Raw genomic sequence first — 23,769 nt, 5'->3', positions numbered from 1 at the left:
TGGGGGACACCAGAAGGCGACACTTTGGCAGAGGTGTTTGTCAACAGAGAGCTGCTTGTGCCCGAGGCACGGGCAGGTGTTGGTGATGCTCCAAGGGAGCTCCGGGCTGACCTCAGGGCAGGTGTTGTGTCGCTACAGGACACGCAATAACACCACACGGCGGGCACGCTGCTCTTTTCAAGGCGTGAAAAACGCCAATCGGTTGTGTTTAAAATTTTAAAAATTTAACAGTAATAAAATGGTTATTAAAATAGCAATATAATTAAAGTAATAATGATTTGGACAATTTGAATTAGGACAATATGAGACAATAGAAACAAAGAGTTACAGACAGTCCAGGTACCTCTTTCTGGGCAAAATAAGCCCGAAAAAGGCCCCACGTTAACAGAGGATTAACCCTTAAAAGCCACAGCCTGTTGTATATTCATACACCTCATCCATGGTGCATCAATTCCATTCAAACACAGGATTCTGTCTGGGCAGTGTCACCTTCTTCCTCTGAATCCTGACTGAGTCTTCAGGGCTGAGTGAGGTGGGAAGAAGTTTTTTTCTCCTGATAACGGAGCAATAAATTCTCTTTCTCTGAAAGATTTGGGAGTCCTGTGGCTGCTATCTCAGTGCAAGTCCTTTCTTTAAAAAAGAATCTTACATAGCATGGTTTCTACTTTAACATTATGTTATAACCTAAAACTGTATTTTACACACTACTTAAGAGAATTAATACAGCACCACTTTCTAACACAACACATATAATATTCATTTTAATATTTGCAAAAAGCCAATCATAAAATACGCATTTTTCACAAAGGTAAAAGAGACTTTTTAATTTCTGACTCTAACATTTGTGGATTTCTAAAAGTGACAGTGGGTTGAAGGGTGACAGCTGCCACCTCTCCAATGACACTGGACGATCTAACAGTTTATTAAATTTTTTCTCTTCCATAAAAGAATGCAAAACAAGAAGTTGTTTACATAAAGTGTGTAAGAAAGTTCGTTACAAAAATGTAAACATCAGAAGGCTTAAAAAATCTTTAAAAATCAGGGCGACAGTGTTGCTTGATAGGCTCTTCCTGGAGAGAGGTGGGAGCCCCTGTCTCCCCTCCCCAGGTGATCACAGAGGAGTCATGTGCTCAGTCCGACCCTTTGTAAAAGAAAAATGAAATAAAAGTGACTCTATAACTGAGCACCCAACCAGTGACAGGTCACAGCCGTGGATTCCCATTTGTGGGAGGTTTTCTCTTCTCTGCAGTGTTGCCCCCAAAAGAAGCCTCAGGAGGTTGTGTCGCCTCCTCAGCTCCTCCTGCAGAGCTGGCACCTTGTCCTGTTCCCTGCCTGCTGTGGATCCCTCCCTCCAGATTCTGCTGAGGACCGTGTGACCCCCCCAGACCCTTCCCCATCGTCTCCTTTGAATCCTTTCTGACACCTACCAGATGCAGAACAGCATTAAGACATTATGACACTAAAAAAGGGCAGCACCAAGAATCAAGACAGAATCCCTGGCAGCAGCTTCACAGAAAACTCGATGATTAAACTGGATTGTGATGGGCAGTGCTGAAGTTCCCACTGCAATGGAAAAAGCTCCGTGCTCACCTGATGAGCACGTCGGGACTGCCAGCAAGGAAAGCAGGAGTGGTGCAAGAGAGGGCTGCAGGAGCTGGGTGAGAACCCTTGGATGTGTGACACGTTCCTGCTCTCAGGCTAAACACCCACCTCAAGCATGTGTTGGTGGCAGGTGGCCCTGGGTGAGGGCAGGGCATGGGGACACGGATTAGGAGCTGTGACACAACAGCCTTACTGGAAAGGGCCTGGGGAGGGTGGCAGGCAGCACCCTGGGCACCAGCCAACAATGTGCTCCCCCTGCAAGGATGGAGAAGCCCGGCCTGGGCCACCTGGCTGGTGTCAGCCCTGCCAAGGGAGGTGACATCTGGGTGCTATGTCCACTCTGGGATGCCTGGTGAGAGGGATGTGATGATGGTGAGCTGCACAGGGGCTGAGGGGCTGTCAGTGACCCTGCAGCAGGAGGTGGGTGGAGCTGCGTTGGCTGGGTCTTGAAGTGAAGTTCAGGGGACTCTGCTTGATCCTGATGCCTTGAGAAGGCTGGCCTGGAACAGAGGCCAGACAGAGCTAAAGAATAAAGTAGGGATTGTTATTAAAAGGCCTCCATGGATCCACCTTGGGCAGCACAAGAGCCCAGCCAGGGCTGCACCCAAGGTGAACCAAAATGGGCACAAAATGCACACCCGGTCACGGGGTCTGTCACTGTGATCAGTTCTGCTCCATTTGCATCCTGCAGTTCATTGTCCAATTTCAGCTTTAGCCCATGCAGTCCCATCCTTGTTTTTCTCTCTTTATTCCACTGTTGTTTGTGCTCTTGGGCTGAGATTTGGATCATTTGTCCTTGGTCCCCAGCTGGAGCAGGAATTGTTTTGTCTCCCTGCTCTGTGCAGAGAGCTCACCATCCCTTAATGTGAAGCTCAGAACTGCCCACTAAAGCAGACCAGAATGTGAAAAATACAAAAGCACCAATCCCTTTCAGTCTCTGCAGTGGTGGTGCTTCAGCAGGAGCTGCACATGTCCCTCGGGAGGCTGGAGCATCTTGTAAGCCCCGTGGCCATGTCCTGCTCTCCAAGTGCTGCAGGACTCTTTAGGGTGCAGCCTTCGTGTTGCCCCTTCCAGTGCCCCCAGATGAGTGTGGCCAGAGCTGCTCTGCCCCTTCCCTGGAGTGTAGATTTCCATGTTGTGTTTCCTCAGAACAGAAGGTGAAAGCCAGAGGTGTCTTACTCGGCTCCAGCACCCCAAAAACAAAGTCCCCCTTCCCCTCCAAACCTCTGAGTTACAAACCCCTGCTCTAGAGTGTGTTTGTAGAAGTGGGACAAACTGACAAATCTAGTTGGACACCTCTCAGGCCCGTTCCAGGCTGGCAGACAGAAGACACCTTTCCCTACTGACCTTTCACCGTGATTCCCACAGCAAAACAATCCAGGAAAGAAGGGCAGGAGGCAGCCTCAGCCCTGGCACGGGGGATGGAGGGGGACAACTCTCCCTGTTGGCAGGACAAGGCACTCAGGTGCTCCTCATACCTCCCTGTGAGGGTGTGAAGAGCAGGGATGTTGTGGTGGGCTGGCACAGCTCCATCCCCCAGCCCAAAGTGGGGCAGGTGGAGGGAACTGGAAGAGCAAAAGTGAAAAACTGGGTCGAGGGATAGACAAGGTAGGGAGTGTTGCTATGGCAACTTGGCTGGGTCCCATCCCCGTGCTATGAGGAAAGGGAACTCCATCCCAGCCTGACCCAGTACAGATGTTTTCAGCCTGTTGCCTGGGATTTAATCTCCATCTCACATGTGGCACCTTTGGATAACAAGAAGCATCATCATTTCTACACCACAGCAACGGGCAATCTGTTTTAGGCTTTGATCTTCCCTTGCAATCACCTAATTATGTCTCTTGTAACAAAGAAATTAAACCACCATTGAAATGGGAAGCTGGAAACTTTCTTCAGCAACACCAATTAGGCCACTTTATCAATGGAAATCACCTCCAAGACATCCACAGTCATTTGACTCTGCCTAAACAATATTTAACCAGCCTCCACAAACAAATTCTGGGCAATTGCACTTTCTAAAGTGGGCTGTTACCTAATGATGTATATGTCCTGTATCCCAGGGTGTTTACACTTGCCACCCCACCCTGCAGCCAGTTCAAATAGGGCTGTCTCCAGAGCACTGCTCCGTGCAGCAGCCAGGGCTGAGAACCCATCCTCTGGCACTGCCACATCTCCATCTCCTCCAGGGCACCTCTTCCTGCACTGCCCATCCTCTGCAGGGTCCCTGTCACCTCCTGCAGGAGCTGGGCCACCTCTCAGCTGGGCTGGCTGCCTTCACATCTGCACAGGTGAGTGTGGGGAAAGCATGGCTAGGGCCTGGACAGGTGAGTGGACAGGGAAAAGGACAGTGGACAGGTCCCCTGGACAGGGAAAAGCCTCCTAAACTTGCCTGGGAGGGGCATTTACCACTCACAGCACTTCTCCAGCCCACGCTTGCCTCAGAACAGGGCACCAAAATCTGATTTGCTGGGTTGGTTCCAGAGGCTGCTCCAGCCCAGTTTTTCTTGTGGTGCCCAATGTTGTGGCTGCTGGAAGGAGCAATCCTGGCCAGACCTTCCAGGGCCTGTCTGTGGTGCCTCCTGCCCATACCTGTGTGCAAAGCCTGCTGTTCCCCACCTCCTGTGGCAGCTGCAGTCTCCAGCACACTGAGAGAGGGGTTTTTAAAGCTGTGTTCAACCCAGTAGCACTAGGGGATGTCTAGATCTGCTGGAAGATGCATCTCTGCCCATTTTGCACATCTTCAAAATGTCCTTCTCTGAATTAAATGTCATCAGTTCTTGCCTTTTACACCATGCTCAAGGAGAAGGGCAAGCAGTTAGGGGTTTTCTTCTCATGGTTTTATTTCTATTTAAGGAGGGAAGGCAGCGCTGGATCTTATCCACCCTCCCTCTCCCTCCTGGGCAGGTTTGGGCAGTGGTGCCAGAAGTGATGCAAACAGCAGGGTGGTGGGACAGAGCTGTCCCTTTCCTGGAAGGGAGACTGGAGCAGGGGCTCTGCACAGTCACTGGCAGGACATAAAACATCCCAGGTTCTCTGAGTGTTGGAATGGTTCAGGGAGGTCTGAGCAACCTCAGGGGGCTGGGATGAGCCCAAATAATTCTGTGATTTTAACCTCTTGCAGTTCCCAGTGGTCTGCACAGCACCACAAGGGTTGGTGCCTCCCCTCTTACAGGAATTCCTGAAAGTCTGCCCCACCTCCCTGGAAATATCCCGGCTCAGATGGGTTCCCTCAGCCACCCCACGTGCATCAATGCCTTGAAGTGGCCATCCAGGCCACCAGGCAGAGGCTGAGTCCCAGCTGGGGTGTTTCCCTGCCCTCACCTCTCCTTGCCCTGCCCTCCCTGGCACTGGCTCTGTGGGTGTGTTGTTCCAGGCACGGCGAGGATGTGGCTGGCTCTAGCTCTGCTGCCCGTGCTCCACGGGATGGCATCTGGGGAATGCTCCTTGAATTCCCCATTTCCCAAGAACCCAGAGGCAAGGATGAACATTGTAAGTATGATGGCACTGGAGAGGAGCTGGGAAGTGTCCAGGAAAACAGCCACCATGAAATAATTGCAGTGAAATTTCACATTCAGGGGTTTCCTTAAAAAAGGAAACCCCTGAATGTGAAATTTCCTTGATTTATTTATGGGAAATGTGAAAATGTGAAATGTGAAATTTTCCTTGATTTATTTATGGGAATAAATCCATTTTCTTCATGGTGGGAAAAAGGCCCTTCTTTATTCACATTTCTCCTTTTTATACAGTTTTACAGACCTCCAATTGGTCAGGAGCTTTCTTGCCAATTACTTTATTGGTAATTACCAAGTTGTTATTCTGCATTGGTTGGTCACTCAAACTCTCAGTGTGTACGAGCAGGAAAAGTTGTTTGTGAGAGACAGAAAAATGAAAACTATCTAACAGTGTAAAAACAGCTTTTACAGGTGCAATTGGTTTTTTCCCTAGCCTGTCATGTTAATGAACTGCTCACACCAGGATTCCTTTTATATGGAAACTTGCAAAATGCAAGGCTTGGATCAGGCCAGCCACTGATTCCAGGCTTGATTTCATGGAGCCTTCCTCTATGATTTTTTCCCTACCTTGCTGCAAGGATGATTGGCTTTCTTCTTGCTGCAGAGTGAAATGGTCTCCTTCTGGGGGTACCCCAGCGAGGAGTACGACGTGGTGACAGAAGATGGCTACATCCTCCAGCTGAACAGGATTCCTCATGGCAGAGGAAATGCTGGGTGCCAAGGTAAAACTGATGCCACACAGGACACACAGACACGCCTTGAGTGTTCACTGGGCTGCCAGGGCTTGTGCTAGAGGGTTTTCAGGGTTCCCTGTGGCTTGGCATCTGTAGCATCAGTGCTGATGGATCGGGATTTGTCAGGGAGGCTGAGCCCTTGCCAGGGGGTGTTTCCTCACCCCTCGTGGACCCCTGAGCGCTCAATGGCAGGCTGCAATCCCTGGTGGCACACCTTGGGCTCTCTCCAGAGCCTGGCTCCCAAAATGTGCTCCTGCTGCCTGCTGATGGATCACCAGACTGGTTTGGTGCTCTTGTTCTGTGAGGAGGGGTTAGAGCCATGAAAATTGCATTTTTCCTCTCACATCCCCAGGCTCCTCCACACTTGCCTACAGAGCTCCCTGGGCAGCCCAAGTCCTGCCAACACCCCCAGAGATTCTGGGGATAAAATCCAAGATAATGGTGCATTTTGAAATGAGATCTAGAGGAACACCAATGCAAGCCTCCACGGATTTTGGCTGCCATGGGGATAACACTTCACAAACAGTTTCCAAAGGCCTCAAAGAGCATCAAAAGTGAGGAGAGTCACCAGGCTGCCTGTCACCTGTCTTGCAGGTGTGAGACCCGTGGCACTTCTGCAGCATGGTTTCCTGGCAGAAGGCAGCAGCTGGCTCACCAACCTGGCCAACAGCAGCCTGGGCTTCATCCTGGCAGATGCTGGCTACGATGTCTGGATAGGGAACAGCAGAGGGAACACCTGGTCCAGGAGACACCAGGTCCTGACCACCACACAGGATGAGTTCTGGGCTTTCAGGTAAATGGGTGGCCTTGAGGGCCTCAGAAACAGCTGGATTCTGTCAGGGTCACGCTGCCCCAGCTGGGGGATGAGTGAACCAGGCTGGAGTGAAGCTCATCCAACTTATTTTGAGTGAAAACTCAGTGGGATGGAGAAGTCTCTGGACCCTGCCCTCCCTGCTGGTTTTGTGGCTGTGCAGGTGCAGGTTCCTCTCAGCAGGATGGCTCCTTTTCCTTCTGCAGCTTTGATGAGATGGCTAAATACGACCTGCCAGCCATGATCAGCTTCATTGAGCAGAAAACAGGGCAGAAACAGCTCTATTACATCGGCCATTCCCAAGGCACCACCATAGGTGAGTGGGTCCTGCTGATGGCACCACCACACGTCTGCATCCCCTCTCAGATCTGTAAAATCACTCACTGAAATTAAACTGTGTGCAGGAGCACCTTAAAAGACTAAACCTTTATTTTTTCTACTTTTTTCCTCCCCCCACCCAGGTTTCATAGCCTTTTCCACCATGCCTGAGCTGGCTCGGAAGATCAAGGTGTTCATTGCTCTTTCCCCTGTGACCACGGTGATATTCTCTCAGAGCCCATTTAGAAAACTCTCAGTCTTTTCTGACTCTGGGCTTAAGGTTGGTCTGCACCACGTTCTGCACAGCCAAAATGCTTTTCATTTGTGAAATTATCTGTGGAGTATTTCAAGTCGTTTACAGAGAGGGGAGCTCTGCGCTCTATTTTTATAGTGAAGGAAAACACATCTCAGTGCAGAACCTTTCAGTCCCGTCCTGAATCCACTCCCTAAAATGTTCTGGCAGAATAAGACTGATGCAGAGGCTGTGAATTGAGCCCTAGCATTTAACACAAGAGCATTCATGGATGTAAGAGATCGTGCCCATGAAAACAAGGAGCATTTAACGGGGTGCAAGGGAGGCTTCACTCTGGGCAGCCTTGATGGGGGATAAAACTGTAGCTGTAAAGTTGTGCTTTGGGGAAAAGCATGACCAGACTTCCTACTGGATGAGCAGATTTGGGGTTTTCCAGGAGCTGTTTGGCACCAGGGAGTTCCTCCCACACACTGCCCTGGGCGAGGTGGTCCTCTCCAGGTTCTGCGTCTGCTCCAAGGTCTGCAAGCACATCCTGGCCTCCATTTTCGGCTTCAACTGGAAGAACACGAACATGGTAGGTGGGGATGGGTCTGCAGGGGGTCCCTCTGGAGGCCTTGGCCATGGGTGAGCGCTGCTGTGACATGCCAGGTGTGCTGGTGTGCCCGCAGAGCCGGTTCGACGTGTACATGGGACACACCCCGGCGGGCTCCTCGGTCCAGAACATCATCCACTGGCTGCAGGTACACCTCTCCATCCTCCCTGCCCTGCCCCACAGAGCATCCCTGCTCCCTCCTGGGCAGCCTGCTGGGCTGCCTGCTGCAGGACACTCCTTGGCCAGGTCTTTGCTGGGTTTTGTTCCCACCCCTCCATAAAAACCAATTTTGGAGGAGTGGATCTGTCAGGAGGGACACGAGGGCCCTGCAGGCACATCCAGGGCTCTTATTTCAAACCAGCTCCAGCCCTGCAGCCCAAGTTTCTCCTTCTTCCCCTGGTGGGCATGAGAGCAGTTGCCACCAGAGCCCCTCGACGCTGCAGTTGTGTTCTGCTGCGCTCCTTTTCTCTCCCCCAGCCTAAAAGTTTGCACATTTTTTGGCAGATTGCCTGTTTACCTTCTCTGGGGTGTGTGCCACAGGCTGTGCTCTCAGGGCACAGCTTCTTCCCTGGGTGGAATTCCTGCTCAGGGAACCCAAAAGGACTTTGTGGGGTTTGTAGGAAGAGCACACACCCCATTTTCTGTAGTGCTGCTGCCCAGTGGAGGGATGAAGCCACCTTGACCTTGTAGTGCTGACAGTCCTGTTCCAGTTAGACAAGAGATGTCCAGAGGTTCCTTCCATCTTTGATTGTGCCATTCCAGGCCAACTCTCCAGCCCAAGAGGAATATTCAGCATTCCAAACTCATTTTCCAGACCGTTTTCATTTCTCCCCGTCCTGGTGAACAAACATTAGAATAAAAATAATAATCCAAATTCACAGCAATAATCACTCGTGCTGGGCCAGACCTGTGAGACACTGCCAGTCCAGTGGTGAAAATGAACTTTTGAGGGTTGGCTTTTGAGGGTTGAGCTGTGATTTCACTCAGCATGTCTGAATTTGCTGCAGGGAGTCCACGGCGGGGCACTGAGAGCTTTTGATGGGGGGCACATGTACAACAGCCTGCACTACAGACAGGTGAGGTGCTTCCAGTGCTTCCCTTTCCCTGCTCTCTTCCCTTTCATGCCTGCTGGGTCTCCCCTCGATGTATCCCTCCCTTCACCATCTGGAAGTCAGGATCTCTGCTTGGAACAACAGTGTTTTCCATTCTCAACTCTATTTTTCAAATACCTTTTAGAGGGAATAAAACGCTTTAAACTCTTCCCACTTTCCATAGGATAAGGGGAAATGGTCTCAAGTTACACCAGGCTGAATATCAGGAAAAAATTCTTCTCTGAAATACTGGAACAGGAAAAAAAAAAATAAAATAAAAGGTTCTTCCTTAAACAAAATGAATCATTTAAAAGCAGCGTGCTTCTTAACTGGATTAATTGCACTGTAGGTAACGAGAGGTGCTGCTGACAAATCACCTCATGGCAGGTGCTCAGGGTGTGGAGCTGAAACAAACCCTCCAGAAAGGTTTTCGTTTCAGAAACTTGCTTCCAGACACCTCGCTGCTGCCACTGAAGGAAGTGCTGGGGAAGAGTCACCACAAAGCCCAGCAGGGCTGGCTGGGAGGGACCTGTGGAGGTCAGGGAGATCCAACAGCAGCACTAAATCAGGGCAGCCAAAGTTCTGCCTCCTTATCCAAACCATCTGTGGGATCAGAACTAGAATTTCTAGCCCGGCAGAACGAATTCTCTAATTAATTTTAATTAAATTAACTCTCTAAATCATAGCACGTAAGACCGTGCTGCATCTCTACTGAAGTTCCTCTCTCCTTTCTAGAAGAAAGGAGTTCCGGTTTTCATTTCCCCCCATTCCCAAAGAGTAGCAACAGTGCACAGCTTGATGCAGTCTAGCTACATCTCTTTCTGAAGCCCCTTTTCCCTCTCCACTTTTTGAAGCCCCTTTTCCATCTATCTTCTCCTAGTGAATCCCCTTTTCCCTCTGCTCTTTATGAAGCCCCCTTTCCATCTCCACTCTTTGAAGCCCCTTTTCTCTCCTCTCCCCCTCGTGAAGCCCCTTTTCCCTCTGCTCTTTTAGAAGCCACTTTTCCCTCTCCTCCTTGTGAAGCCCCTTTTCCATCTCCTTTTTGTGAAGCCCATTTTCCCCTCTCCATTGTGTGAAGCCCCTTTTCCATCCCCCCTTTTGCAGCCCCTTTTCCCTCTTCTCCTTGGGAAGCCCCTTTTCCCTCTCCACTTTGTGAAGCCCCTTTTCCATCTCCTCTTTCTGAAGCCCCTTTTCCATCCCTCTCCTCTTTGTGAAGCCCCCTCTCCATCTTTTCCTTGTGAAGCCACTTTTCCATCTGCTTTTGTGAAGCCCCTTTTCCTTCTCCTCCTTGTGAAGCCACTTTTCCATCTTCCATCCATCTTCTCCTTGTGAAATCCCTTTTCCCTTTCCACTATTTGAAGACACTTTACCCTCTCTATTTTGTGAAGCCCCTTTTCCATCTTTCCCTTGTGAATTCCATTTTCCACCTGCTCTTTAAGAAGCCCCCTTTCCCTCTCCTCCTTGTGAATCCCCTTTTCCCTCTCCTCCTTGTGAATCCCCTTTTCCCTCTGCCCCTTTTGAATCCCCTTTTCCCTCTCCTCCTTTTGAATCCCCTTTTCCCTCTTCCCCTTGTGAATCCCCTTTTCCCTCTGCCCCTTTTGAATCTCCTTTAATTCTCCACGTTGTGAATCCCCTCTTCCCTCTCCTCCTTCTGAATCCCCTTTTCCCTCTGCCCTTTTGAATCCCCTTTTCCCTCTCCACTTTGTGAATCCCTTTTTCCCTCTGCCCCTTGTGAATCCCCTTTCCCCCCTCCACTCTGTCAATCCCCTTTTCCTCCTGCCCCTTTTGAATCCCCTTTTCTCTCTCCTCTCTGTCAATCCCATTTTCCCTCCGCCCTTTTGAATCCCCTTTTCCCTCTGCTCCTTGTGAATCCCCTTTCCCCCCTCCATTCTGTCAATCCCCTTTTCCCTCTCCTCCTTGTGAATCCCCTTTTCCCTCTGCCCCTTTTGAATCCCCTTTAATTCTCCAAGTTGTGAATCCCCTTTTCCCTCTCCTCCTTCTGAATCCCCTTTTCCCTCTCCACTTTTTGAATTCCCTTTTTCCCTCTGCCCCTTTTGAATCCCCTTCCCCCCTCCACTCTGTCAATCCCCTTTTCCCTCTGCCCCTTTTGAATCCCCTTTTCCCTCTCCTCTCTGTCAATCCCCTTTTCCCTCTGCCCTTTTGCATCCCCTTTCCCCTCTGCCCCTTGTGAATCCCCTTTTCCCCCTGACCCTTTTGAATCCCATTTTCCCTCTCCATTCTGTCAATCCCCTTTTCCTTCTTCCCCTTTTGAATCCCCTCTTCCCTCTCCTCTTTGTGAATCCCCTTTTTCCCTCTTCCCCTTGTGAATCCCCTTTTCCCTCTCCTCTCTGTCAATCCCCTTTTCCCCCTGCCCCTTGTGAATCCCCATTTCCCTCTCCTCTCTGTCTATCCCCTTTTCCCTCTGCCCCTGGTGAATCCCTTTCCCCTCCTCAGACCGGAGCCCCGTTCTATGACGTGCAGCACATGGATGTGCCCACGGCCATCTGGAATGCGGGCCGGGATTGCCTGGCCGACCCCCGGGACACCGCCCTCCTCCTGCCCCAGGTCAAGAACCTGGTGCACCACAAGCTCATCCCCCACTGGAACCACATGGATTTCGTGCTGGGCCTCGATGCCACCGAGGTCCTGTACCGGGAAATCCTGGACATCATGAAGAAGCATCCCTAAAGATGCTGGTTCTGCTGGATATTTTTATTTTTATTTTTATTTTTATTTTTATTTTCAGTGCTGTCTCTAGAGGATTTTGAAATTTCTCCCTGTTTGGACCATCTGAATGTAGATAATTAAAATGTTCTGCTTTTAACTGGAGCAGTGACAGGGTGGGGAGAGGAGCCTTCATGCCATTCCTGGCTGGCACTGCATTACCTTTCCTTCTTTTTCCTTCTTTTTCCTTCTTTTTTTTCCCCTTCCTTTTTTTCCCTTCTTTTTCTTTTTTTTTTTTCTTCTTTTATTTTTTCCTTTTTGTTCCCCTTTCTTTGTTTTTTTCTTCTTTATTTTTCCTTCTTTTTTCCCCTTCTTTTTCCCTTCTTTTTTCCCTTCTTTCTCCCTTCTTTTTTCCCTTCTTTTTTCCCTTCTTTCTTTTCCCTTCTTTCTTTTTCCTTCCTTTTTTCCCCTCTTTTTTCTGTTGTTTTTTCCTTTTTCCTTCTTTTTTCCTTCTTTTTTCCTTTCTTTTTCTTCCTTCTTTTTTTTCCCTTCTTTCTTTTCCCTTCTTTCTTTTTCCTTCCTTTTTTCCCCTCTTTTTTCCTTCTTTTTTCCTTTATCCTTCTTTTTTTTCTTCTTTTTCCCTTCTTTTTTTCTTTCTTTTTCCCTTCTTTTTTTCCCTTCTTTTTTCCCCTTCTTTTTTTCTTCCTTCTTTTTTTCTTCCGTCCTTTTTTCTTCCTTCTTTTCCCTTCTTTTCCCTTCTTTTGCCTTCTTTTGCCTCCTTTTTTTTTTTTTAGTTCGGTTTTGGAGGTTTTTTTTTGTTTTGTTTTGGGTTGTTTTTGTTTTTCAGGGAGTTTTTTTGGTGCCTTCAGTGACACAAAGTTCATTGTTGCTGTCTCAGGCCTGCCACTGTTGCCCCTAAAACCATCAAGGTGGATCACAAAGAGATCCAACAGATCTGTGGTGGGAAAAAAAACCCAGAATTAGGACCCCAGAGTGTTTTGGGTGGGAAGGACCTTAAAGCCCTTCCACCTCCCACTGTCCCAGGCTGCTCCAAGCCCCAAATTCCAGCCTGGCCTTGGGCACTGCCAGGGATCCAGGGGCAGCCCCAGCTGCTCTGGGCACCCTGTGCCAGGGCCTGCCCACCCTCCAATTCCTGATTCCCAATATCCCATCCATCCCTGCCCTCTGGCAGTGGGAAACCATTCCCCTTGTCCCTCCATCCCTTGTAAATAGTTTCTTTCCAGTCCTACTGGTTTTGAATTCAATAAAAACTGTAATTAATCACATTTTTCATGTGGCTGTGTTTGGGCATTATTTTTTTTCCTTTCAGTGGCTGAGGGGTGAGGAATGAATAAACCCTGAAGAGAAATCACCAGTCAGACAGCCCAGTGTGTGATTGTGGTGCAGAATGTGCAACATCCAGACAAAAAGGGGCTTGGGGCAGTCACAAAGTGCTTCTCCTAGGGTTTATCTGACAGGTCTGAGCAACAAGACTGAGCAGTGATCCCCGAGGTGCTGTGCTGTGCTGATGGTTATTTTCTTTAGCCTGAAGGAAGGGCAGATATTTCACAGCAGTAAAAAACTTGGCTGTTTCTGTCAGCCAAAATCCTGAGCCTCATCAGAGGCTCTCAATAAAGAAGAATCAGCTTCTCTCGGGGGGGAGAACCCAGCTGTGAGGCAAAGCAATATTTCATGGAGAAACTGCTCAGAATCATGGTCAGAATTTCAGTCTGTCAGGCTTCCTTTAAAACTCCCTGGAAGGTCTGCATTGTCCTGGAAAATAGAGTAGATCAGCTTGGGGGAGGCCAGGAAATAAATCTGGGGCAGAACAGCCATTCCAACTGTTGCTCTGGGGAACATATATATAATCATATAATATAATATAATAAATAAATATAATATAAGATAATATAAGATAAGATACTAAGATAATATAAATATAATATAATATAAGATCCTATAATATACTCTAATATAATATACTATACTATAATATAATATAATACTATATAGAATATAATATACTATAATATAATGATATATAATAATAATATAATACATTATATAGTACATGATATAATACATAACACATTATGTAATACATTATATTATATAAATATTATATTATATGAAACTTATATCATACTTATATTATATATAATATATAATATATATTATATTATATTATGCTATATTACTATTATATAATATTAATTATATTATATTATATTAATTATTAATTCTAGATTTATAAGATATAAAATACATTGTTTATATACTACTATATCTATAATATACCTATTATGACAATATGCATTCTACTAATATATAATATTATATATATCTACTACTATCTTATATCTATTATATAATTATATATGTATATATATAATTGTACTTATTATGCATTATTTATAATGTATATAATAATACTTTTATAGATATAATATATATAATATACTATCTTTTTTCCTTCTTTTTCCTTCTTTTCCTTCCTTTTCCTCCTTCTTTTTTTCCTTCTTTATATCCTCATAATATACACAAATAGTATATTATGTACAATATTAAAATATAAATAATATACCATATATTATAATACATAATAATAATATTACGATCTATTATCATATTCTATATAGTTTACTGTGTACATTATACTTAATATATTATATTCTAATATCGTTGATATATTATATATACATTAAATTGTAATATATATATAAATTATATTCTATTCTATTCCATTCTATTGAAGTTATATTATATTATATTATATTATATTATATTATATTATATTATATTATATTATATTATATTATATTAATATTATATATTATATCTATTCTATTACGTATATATTTATTATATTATCATTATATTATATATCTTATATTATATTATATTATATCTTATTTATATTATATTATATTATATTATATTATATTATATTGAAGTTATATCTATTATTATATTCCTATTGTCGGTGCATTACTACAGAACAGAATTCCTGGCTGTAATTTGCTTGGCAGAAGTGAAGGACAGAGCTTCCTCCCTGCTGCAGGGTGTCCTCCTGCTGGCCTTGCTGGCCCCTGCAGGGCCCTTTGGGGGAACCTTCCCAGGCTGGCTCTGAGCCAGGACGTGTTGGTGCCCCTGCTGCTTCCCTCATCATCCTCTCCTCAGCCTTTCTCCTCTGAAGGGTGAGCAAAATGAAAATTTACCGGCATTTATTTATAAAAATAAGCTTGCATTTGTTTTTTCTCCTCTTTTCTTTTCCCAAAGTCTGTAGCTTCTGCCTCATTCCAAGAAGCTTTCTGTAAAATTGTCCTTTTTAGGTAATGCTCTTCACCTAATCTGTTTATTCAGTTTGCTCAAGTCCATCCATTTCCAGTAAATACTCTTCTCTCTGCTAAGAAAATTGCTCTCTGATAAAATTGTAAATTTTATCAGATTATTGGATTTGGATATTGTTTGCTTTTCTGCCTTTAAGAGATTCTCTAAGCATCTTTCTGTAGCACCAATTCTTGCTTAAGTTAATCCTGTTTAAACACATCTCCTTTTTTTGTTTTTTTGGTTTTTTTTTTTTTAAGTCTCTTGCCAGTTCCGCAGGAACAATTTGCCCAAAGCCACAAAAACAACAACAACAAAAAAATAAAATGCGTCTTCACTTGGTGTTTTGCCATGAGGACAAAAGGGCTTTTCCTCGATTGCTTTATCTTTTTTTCCCTGTGCCTAAATATTTTCTCTCCCTTTCAAAACCCTGAAACAAAGCTGTGACCCAAATCCTGCCTGGAATGAAAATAAATCAGCTGCCAGCAGCGGGAGACATTTGCAGATGAGACTCGTGGCACAGGAGGTGCAGAACCCAGGAGGTGCAGAAATACAGGAGTGAAGAACCCCCCAGATCGTCCCCTGGGCTCAGGAGGGTACAGAGGGGTGACACAGTGGGCACCCAGGCAGCTGGGACACACCAAAAATCCCAAATTCCCAGTCAGGGTTTTCCTGTGTGCACCCCGATGGTCCCACCCCAGCTGGAGGGGACCAGGACCTCTCCCCACCTCTGCTCCTGGGACAGTGGGACATTGGCACTGCCTTGAGGCTGTCACCACCCTGCACTGGGAGAGGACATTCCATTGTCCCCTGTCATCCCATTGTCCCCTGTCAGTCATCCCATGTCCCCTGTCATTCCCTGCTGTCCTGGTGGGAAAAGGGTGACTGGGGCTGTGCCATGCCTGCAGAGCCAGCACGTTTGTCCCTTGGCTGTCAGGCAAACACGTCCCCAAATGAAAAGCTAAACAAACAAACAAACAGCCTTTTGTCACCAGGCTCGTGGGCTCCTGGGACAGCGAGCCAGGTTTGATGTGGCCCCAGTGACACCAGTGACCTGCTGGCCCTTGGCTGCTGAGCTCCTCTAGATCCCTTGAGCAGGCTGATTATTTTGGGAAAGGGTTGGGAAGAAATAGAAAACACTGGCCATGACTCCAGGTCTCACAGTTTTGTGGGTGGAATGACAGGAGCCTGGCTTTCTTTCACCTGGAAAAGGTGCTGGGAGGTGTTTGAAGGGAGGTGTTTTTTGGCAGGTGTTGTTTGGGAGGTGTTGTTTTTTGGGAGGTGTTGTTTTTTGGGAGGTGTTGTTTGGGAGGTGGTGTGCTCAGATTTCCCTCAGTGTTGTTTGGGAGGTGTTGTTGGAAGGTGCAGCCCCAAAGGCAGGTGTGACCCACCCTCACCAGCCTCAGCATTGTGTTGCAAATCGCTGGCAGCAGCCTCCAGCCCCGTCTGCCAACCCCTCACTCCTGCCAAGCTGTTCTTAGGCAATCGATGGACAGATTGGCTCCAACCCTTCTCCTTTCCCTCTCCAGATGCAGGTCAGGGGTTGGAATATCCCTGCAGAGACCCCGGTGTGGCCGGTGCTGGTGCTGGTGGCACCAGCAGATGCCTCCTTAGGAGGATGGATGCCCTGAGCCCAGCTTTGCAGCCCCACAAGCTGCTCAGCTGACGTCAGTTTGGGTTAGAGAGCAGTGCTTTATCCTTTAAACATATTTATCTCCCTGTTAAAAGGCGGGGGATGCAGATGTTGCAAATTAATCCCAAATAAATCCGCCCAGACCATCAGCAATTTTATTTTCTTTGGATTGGAGGTCCTCAGTCCTCCTGCTGTGGGTGTCTTCTGCCACGTGCAGGGACTTGCAGGCAGAATCCTGCACAACTCCACACACAGCTGCTGGCCAGCACATCCAGCACAGAGGTGGGTCTGTCACAAATAATATGCAATAAATGGAATAAGTGAATCCCAGGTAATAAATAGATGGGGCTGCTATAATGACCATGCTGGTTATAGCAGCCTCTTTGAGCCAGGTCTCACAAGCTCTCAGAGTCTATAACACACCCAAGGTAGCTCAGCTGCCCTTGGAGGCATAAAAATCAGCAGGATGGCTTCTGTGGTAGTGTTGGAAACAAAAAGGTTTTAATAAAAGGCAAAACAACAAGCAGAGAAAAACCGAGCCGGGTGCCAGAGGTTCTTGCTCCTGGTAAAACACCTCACAAAAACAATTGTGTCAGGTTTTCACACCGAGGTTTTTCTCCAGAGTCCTGGAGCTGCTGACAAGGTAGAAAAGCTCAGTCCTGGTCGCTGGGCCACACCAAGGATCTGCCCTGTTGATGCAGATGAAATTTCTGGTGCCAACCTCTGGCAATCCTCTGCCATTCCCATCCCTGGCAAGGTGAGAGGCGCCTGCGGAGGACTCATCCATCCTGGTGCTGGGCTGCTCTGCTCCTACAAGCTGGCAGAGGAATGGCTTTGGGGGTTGCAGGGGTTTTCTCTGAGTGGCCCTGCTGATAAGGTGGAACACAGAAAGCGAGACACTCAGCTTTGCCAGATGTCCCCAGAACCTGAAACTCAGTCATGGCACCACCAATCCCTGCCCTGTTTAATGCAGCCCCAGTGCACAGGGAAAAATAAATTGTAGCTTTGATTCCAGAGAGTCGGTAAGGTGTTAACCTCTCCAGGGCAAACAGAGTGGCTGAAATCTACTCCCCTAGTCATGACTTTCTTTTTCATTTCAACAGTAAGGAGCTAAACAGGACGAGCAAGAAAAGCTTGGCAAGAAACCATGTGATTGGAGAGAGATGGCTGGGCGGCTTTGTGAGGTGAGAAAGGGCTCAGCCTCTCCTTGCCCGTTTCATCACCAGGCTGGAACTTCACTCTGCCCAGTGAGGAGGGTTTGGTGAGGAGAACCTCCTGCTCCTCTGCCCTTTGCCAGCTGTGCCCAGCTCAGAGCCCCCTGGGCCAGGTGTGGCCTCCTTCCACCAGTGACTGTCACAAGGTCACTTCCCTCCCCTCCTGTGCCTGAACCCACAAACCACAGCAGGTGCTCGATTCCTGAAGTAAGAATTCCCTCTTGGATTGCTCTGAGCCTGCAAAAGCTGGAAAGAAAACCCCAACACAGCAGATCTCCTGCAAGCCAAGGGCTGGAGCTTGGCTGTGATGCAAGACTTTATTGGAATCTCTACAGACACAGGGCGGGCAAAAAATCACAGCGTTGCATTAGAAAGCCTTAAATCAGTGCGGAACAGGGGACAGGGGACGTTTTAATGCAGGGCATCCCTCACACAAACCCACAGGGGAACAGGCAGCTCCTCCATCCTAGGGCAGCACAGGGATGGGGGGGTGGGGGATGGATGGATGGATGGATGGATGGATGGATGGATGGATGGATTCATGGATTCATGGATTCATGGATTCATGGATTCATGGATTCATGGATGGATTCATGGATTCATGGAGGGATTTATGGGTGGATTCATGGATGGATTCATGGAGGGATTTATGGGTGGATTTATGGATGGGTGGGTTCATTGATGGATTCATGGATGGATTGATGGATGGATGGATGGTTGAATCGATGGATGATTGGATGGATGCATGCATGGATGGATGCAGGAATGGATTCATGGGTGGATGGAGGGATGGATTGATGGATGGATTGATGGGTTCATCGACAGATTCATAGAGGGATTCATGGATAGATTCATGGATGGATGGGTTCACGGATGGATTAATGGATGGGTCCACAGATGGATTCATGGACGGATTCATCGATGGACTGATGGATGGATCCGTGGATGGATCCATGGATGGACTGATGGATGGATCCATGGACAGATTCCTGGATGGATTCATGGACAGATCCATGGATGGATCACTAGAGGGATCTATGGATGGGTCTATGGATGGATCCATGGATGGCTCCATGGACGAATTCATGGATGGATTCATGGATGGATCAATGGATGGATCCATGGATGGATGGGCTCATTGATGGATGGATGGAGGGATGGATGGATTGATGGATGGATGGATGGATCCATGGATGGATCCATGGATGGATGGGTTCATTGATGGATGGATGGATGGATGGATGGATGGATGGATGGATGGATGGATGGATGGATGGATGGATGGATGGACGGATCCATGGATGGATGGGTTCATGGATGGATGGATGGATGGATGGATGGATGGATGGACGGATCCATGGATGGATGGGTTCATTGATGGATGGATGGATGGATGGATGGATGGATGGATGGATGGATGGATGGATCCATGGATTCATGGATTCTCCTCCATCATGGCCACCATCCGCTGGTACATGCGCTGGGGGGCGTTCAGGCCCCAGTGGTGGTCGAAGTGGTTCCAGTCGGGGAAGTGCTCGTGGTGCACGACGTTGCTGAGGTGGGCCAGCAAGCGCTGGGTCTCCTCGTGGGGGGTGACCCAGTCGTGCCCCCCGCTCCACAGGGCCACTGGCACCCTCATGGCCTCGAGCTGGTAAAAGGGAGGCCTCCGCTGGCAGGGGGAAAGCACTCCTGTTACCTGGGGGCTCTGGTGGGTGGGGTGGGCTCCTCCATCCCCAGCCCAGCCAGCCCCCTCACCTGGTTGTACTTCTCCATGTTTCTCAGCCCGTAGTCGAACTGCTTGAACTCGGCAGATTTTGCAGTCTGGAAGGCAGAGGCAAAGGGTTAATCCAGGTAAAATCCTGGATCAGCACCCCCCAGACAGAGACACCTTTTGGGACACCTTGGTGCAGCAGCTGAAAAATCCCTTTCATCTCTTGGCTTTGACTCCACCTCTTTTACCAGTTTCCAGCAGCATTTGAAAACACTACGCTCACAGATTAAAAGAAAGGAAAGTTAAAATAGTTGTAAAATCAGAATCTCTACCTGTCCCCAGTGCAGAAGGTTTTTTACTGATGTGTAGTCTGGAAAATGAGATATGTACACATCCAGTCGGCTCTACAGGAAAAAGAAAGGATTTTCTAAGTGAGGTGGGAAGGATGAAAATCCATCCAGGCAAAAAACCTCAAGCATTCTCTCTGATAACTGCAATATTAATGTTATACACTCTTTATTCTGCTCAGAGCTATAGGCAGCTTCCAAAAGTCACCAAACCAATGGAAATACATTTGAAATGGAAATACAACTGGTCCAGTCATTCTTTGGTTATTTTCTTCTGTAAACTTGCTGTGTGTCAGCCAAAAATGAGGCAGGAGTTTCCCCAAGAGACATGAGGGATTCCCTCTCTTACCATGAGGATTAACACCCCCACACCACGGCAGGGAATCTCCAAACAACCACTGCCTCTCACACCTTATTTTGGGGGTTCATGCTCATTGCTGTGCCCCATTAACTATCTCCAGGTGTCTAGGAAAACCAGAGGGGGCTATGACCTGGAGAGCCTGGTGCACCCACCTTGTTCAAGTTGTTCCAGTCAAACCCCCCAACCAGGAAGATGCTGTTGGCACACGCTTCAGCTTCCAGTGGCTGGCTGCACTTCTCAGCCAGCAGCAGCTTCTCCTTCCTCGGCACCAGAACCAGCTCTCTGGTTCCAAAAATCTCCTGCAGGAGCACGAGGGAATGTCAGGAATGGTGCTAGGAGCTCCAATGCCCGCTGCAGGTGCAGGATCAGCACACAGCGGTAATGCAGGGGACAGGAATTGCCAGAAATCCCTGGATTTTGGCAGTAACCACCCACAAAGCCCTCCTGTACCTTGAGCAGCAGGTCTGGCAGGAAGGCCAGCTTTAACACGGGGCCCCGGGCGTGGCGGAAGGTGTACACAGGAGCCAGGGCAAAGAAGAGTTTGATTTTCCCGGCCAGATGTGGCAAGCTGGAAAAGGCTATGAAACCTGAAAAGCAGCATGAGAGCACAAGACAAACCCCAGCTCACCCCAGACCCTGTGTTTGAGGGGGTTTTTCTGAACAGAAAACGCTCCTGGATGCCAGCACAGCCCGGGATGGATGGGCAGGACGTGGCAAACCCCTCCCGTGCAGAAGGCTGGGAAAGCAGGAGGGGACAGCAGCTCCCAGCAGCGACCAGTTTGGGATGGGCATTGATGTCACTCACCCAGGGAGCTGCCCTGAGCGTGGCCCACGTAGAACAGCTGCTCCTGCTCCGTTTGCATCAGGATGAAGCCCACCATGGCCGGCAGGTCGTACATGGCCATCTCGTGGAAGCTGCGTGGCAGAAGGAGAGCCTGGAGGGGATTCCCACCTCCCAACCTCCCAGGGACAGCAGGGGCTCAGTGCTGGAAGCCCTGCAGCCCTCCTGTCCTTGGTGGCCCATCACAGACATTTTTTATGAAAAATCCTCTCCTTAGGATTTTTTTCTCCTGAGAAGCTGAGAGGCCTCAGAAACGAACTGTAAACAATAATTATCTGCTGCTGTGGAATGCCACAGGTGCATCTTTGATTGGTCTCATGTGGTTGCTTTTAATTAATGGCCAATCACAGCCCAGCTCTCTCGGACTCTCTGGTCAGTCACAAGACTTTATTATCATTCCATCCCTCGCCAGCCTTCTGCTGAAATCCTCTCTATCATTTTAGCGCCGTTTCCATACCACACACATCACAAAACAACAAATCACCTTCTGAAACATGGAGCCAAGATTCTCATCCCTTCCCTCATCCTGGCACCCCTGTGAACCCCACCAGGGTGGGCCCCTGACCTGAAGTCCCAGAACTCCTCGGAGGCCGGGGAGAGGCTGCGGTGCCGGCGGGACCAGCTGCTGCCGCGGTTGTTCCCGATCCAGACGTCGTGTCCCGCGTCCGCCAGGATGAAGGCCAGGCTGCTCTCGGGGAAATTGTCCACCCAGTCACCACCATCCAGGCAAAACCCGTGCACGATCAGCACCGGGGTCCTGGGCCCTGGAGGAGGAGATGGGAGGTAGGTGATGGAAGAAGGCATATGGGAGTGTATCCCTTGTTGATGGAGTGACAAATCTGTCCTCTGTCCCCTCAAAAAGGACACGAGCCCAGAAGTTTCTCTCCTCAATTAGGTGGAAAGAGACCTCATAGGATCTGGGGGGCTTCACCTCAAACTTAAGGATAGCTAATTGGACAGGAGCCAGAAATTCCCACCTGAGCAATTTACCAGAAAAAGAGGAGAACAAAGAAACCAATCACTTTTGTGGGGAGTTTCACCAGGGGCAAGGACCTCTAGCGCCTGGCTCAGTTTTTCTCTGTGAAGAGTTTTGTTATTTTGCCTTTTACTAAAACCTTTTTGTTCCCAACGCTACCACAGAAGCCATCCTGCTGATTTTATCATCCCTTCTAAGGTAGCTGAGCTGCCTTGGGTGTGAAATAGATCTCCAGCAGCTTGTGAGAGCTGGCTGGAGGAGACTCCTATTTCAAAGACGCCTTTCCCATACGGAAATAAAACACCACTGTAACACCTTGGCACTGTCTCATGCAAGCTGCACACTCAAAGCTCCCTTCTCCCCTCATTTCCCTGGTCATGCTGGTGCTTTGTTGAGTTTGGGGAGCTTTTGCCACCCCCTGAGCCCGGACCTTGGAGCAGGGGTTGGCTGCAGGGCAAGAGCCGCTTTGGGGGCTCTGCTGGGTGGCACTGCCCCATCTCAGGTGCAGCACAGGAAACTCCCCATCCCTCTCCCAGCTGCCCAAACCATGTCTGAAGGCACAGGCTGTCACCAAGAGGGCCAGGGTCACGCTGGTGGCCCCCTGGGTGAGGCTGAGCCCACCTGAGAGCCCGGCGCCCCCCTTGCCGTGGGGAATCCTGTTGAGGCTCAGGAAGTAGCCATCCTCTGTCATCACCTCGTACTCCTCGCTGGGATAGCCGTGGAAAAGGATCTTCTGGCTCTGCAGGGACAGGGGTGGGAGGGCAGAGGGTGACCCAGAGCCCTGTGCCTGCCTCAGCTTCACCCACTGCTGCCACCCACGTGGTGTCCCCGGTGTCACCTGCACCCGAAGGGATCACAGGGAGAGCATGGCCAAGCTCAAGCTGGGGGCATGGAGTGAGTGCCAGCCAAGCAAATATGGGAGGTTTTTGATGCCCAGAGCCCCCCAGAGAGGCCAGGTGCAGATGCAGGGAAGGGGTGAGCCCAGCTGGTGCCTCAGGAAGGACTTTGGGCATGCCCACGGGGAAGCGAGGTGCTCCCCCAGCACTTACAATGTTCATGAACCTCTCAGGGTTGTGGGACACTTCAGCATCTGGGATGGCATCTTCCAGCCCCTGGGCCAGGCACAGGGCCACCAGCAGCAGCCACATCTCGCCTGCCCTCAGCACCTGGGGGATAGCAGGGCTGGATGAGCGGGGCTGTGGGTGCTCCAGGGCCATGAGGAACCCTGTGCAGCCCCAGCAGCTCGGCAGCACAGCCAAAGCCTGATGCTGCCACAGGGAGAAGGTGTCTGCAGCCCCTTGTGCAGTTTGGAGGCCACCCCAAGCCCCTCTTGGTGGCCATTCTCACCCAGTCCAGCTGCAAGTGCCGTGGGGGACAAGCAGCCTCCCACCACCCCCTGCCTGGGAAAAGCATCAGGGAAATCCTTAAGCATTTCAGGGAAAGAATGCTCCCCCAAAGAGGAGGGGTCATGCCAGAGCTCCATCCTGCAGGAGCTTCCCTGCTCCATCCCTGCCTTGGATGCTTTACAGCTCCTTGCCAGGTGCTCCCAGAATGCCCAGCCCAGCATTCCAGACTCAAGGGCACATCCAGCCAAGTCCAATCCCCTGATGATCCTCTGCAGGAGCTAAGGATGGCTCTCTGCCTCCCAGAGTGTTTTTTCCCAGTGGCCTTATTGCATGGAAAGCTTTCCTGGGCTGCTCAGGGAAAACAGCAGAGCGCCGTGTGGGCCACAGCCAAATCTCCCCCTCCCTCAAAACCAAAGTGCCAACTCAAGCCCAGCAC

At 48.9% G+C, this 23,769-nt stretch overlaps 2 protein-coding genes across 3 annotated transcripts; one reads left to right on the top strand and one right to left on the bottom strand.

The window, feature by feature from the left end:
• Positions 1 to 3,650: 3,650 nt before the first annotated feature.
• Positions 3,651 to 12,863, top strand: LOC103814075 (lipase member K-like). Of its 2 annotated transcripts, none has more exons than XM_050976464.1 (10): positions 3,651 to 3,890; positions 4,976 to 5,091; positions 5,719 to 5,836; positions 6,443 to 6,641; positions 6,866 to 6,975; positions 7,121 to 7,257; positions 7,667 to 7,804; positions 7,899 to 7,970; positions 8,830 to 8,898; positions 12,425 to 12,863. In XM_050976464.1, the coding sequence occupies exons 2-10, from the start codon at positions 4,987 to 4,989 to the stop codon at positions 12,494 to 12,496; spliced, it is 1,020 nt and encodes a 339-aa protein (XP_050832421.1). In that variant the 5' UTR covers positions 3,651 to 3,890; positions 4,976 to 4,986; the 3' UTR covers positions 12,497 to 12,863. The 2 variants fall into 2 exon arrangements, with proteins under 2 accessions (XP_050832421.1, XP_009085826.3); XM_009087578.4 differs by lacking the exon at positions 12,425 to 12,863 and adding an exon at positions 11,368 to 11,884.
• A 5,161-nt stretch (positions 12,864 to 18,024) lies between these two features.
• On the bottom strand, positions 18,025 to 23,144 carry LOC103814227 (putative lysosomal acid lipase/cholesteryl ester hydrolase). The gene is made up of 9 exons (XM_050976544.1): positions 23,037 to 23,144; positions 22,609 to 22,726; positions 21,577 to 21,775; positions 20,976 to 21,085; positions 20,621 to 20,757; positions 20,323 to 20,469; positions 19,795 to 19,866; positions 19,507 to 19,572; positions 18,025 to 19,420 (listed from the first exon to the last, which is right to left on the bottom strand). The coding sequence occupies exons 1-9, from the start codon at positions 23,133 to 23,135 to the stop codon at positions 19,187 to 19,189; spliced, it is 1,182 nt and encodes a 393-aa protein (XP_050832501.1). The 5' UTR covers positions 23,136 to 23,144; the 3' UTR covers positions 18,025 to 19,186.
• Positions 23,145 to 23,769: the final 625 nt, after the last annotated feature.

This window comes from Serinus canaria, chromosome 6, assembly GCF_022539315.1.
Source record: "Serinus canaria isolate serCan28SL12 chromosome 6, serCan2020, whole genome shotgun sequence".
NCBI lineage: Eukaryota > Metazoa > Chordata > Aves > Passeriformes > Fringillidae > Serinus > Serinus canaria.
This window is presented reverse-complemented; position numbering and strand designations above follow the sequence as displayed.

Excerpts from the sequence above, each read along its gene's own strand:
- LOC103814075 (XM_009087578.4), top strand. The coding sequence starts at position 4,987 with ATGTGGCTGGCTCTAGCTCTGCTGCCCGTGCTCCACGGGATGGCATCT. Across the intron at positions 7,805-7,898 it reads ACTGGAAGAACACGAACATG|AGCCGGTTCGACGTGTACAT; the intron begins GTAGGTGGGGAT and ends GTGTGCCCGCAG. Across the intron at positions 8,899-11,367 it reads ACAGCCTGCACTACAGACAG|ACCGGAGCCCCGTTCTATGA; the intron begins GTGAGGTGCTTC and ends TCCCCTCCTCAG.
- LOC103814227 (XM_050976544.1), bottom strand. The coding sequence starts at position 23,135 with ATGTGGCTGCTGCTGGTGGCCCTGTGCCTGGCCCAGGGGCTGGAAGAT. Across the intron at positions 22,727-23,036 it reads CTGAGAGGTTCATGAACATT|AGCCAGAAGATCCTTTTCCA; the intron begins GTAAGTGCTGGG and ends CTGTCCCTGCAG. Across the intron at positions 20,470-20,620 it reads TGCCAGACCTGCTGCTCAAG|GAGATTTTTGGAACCAGAGA; the intron begins GTACAGGAGGGC and ends GTGCTCCTGCAG.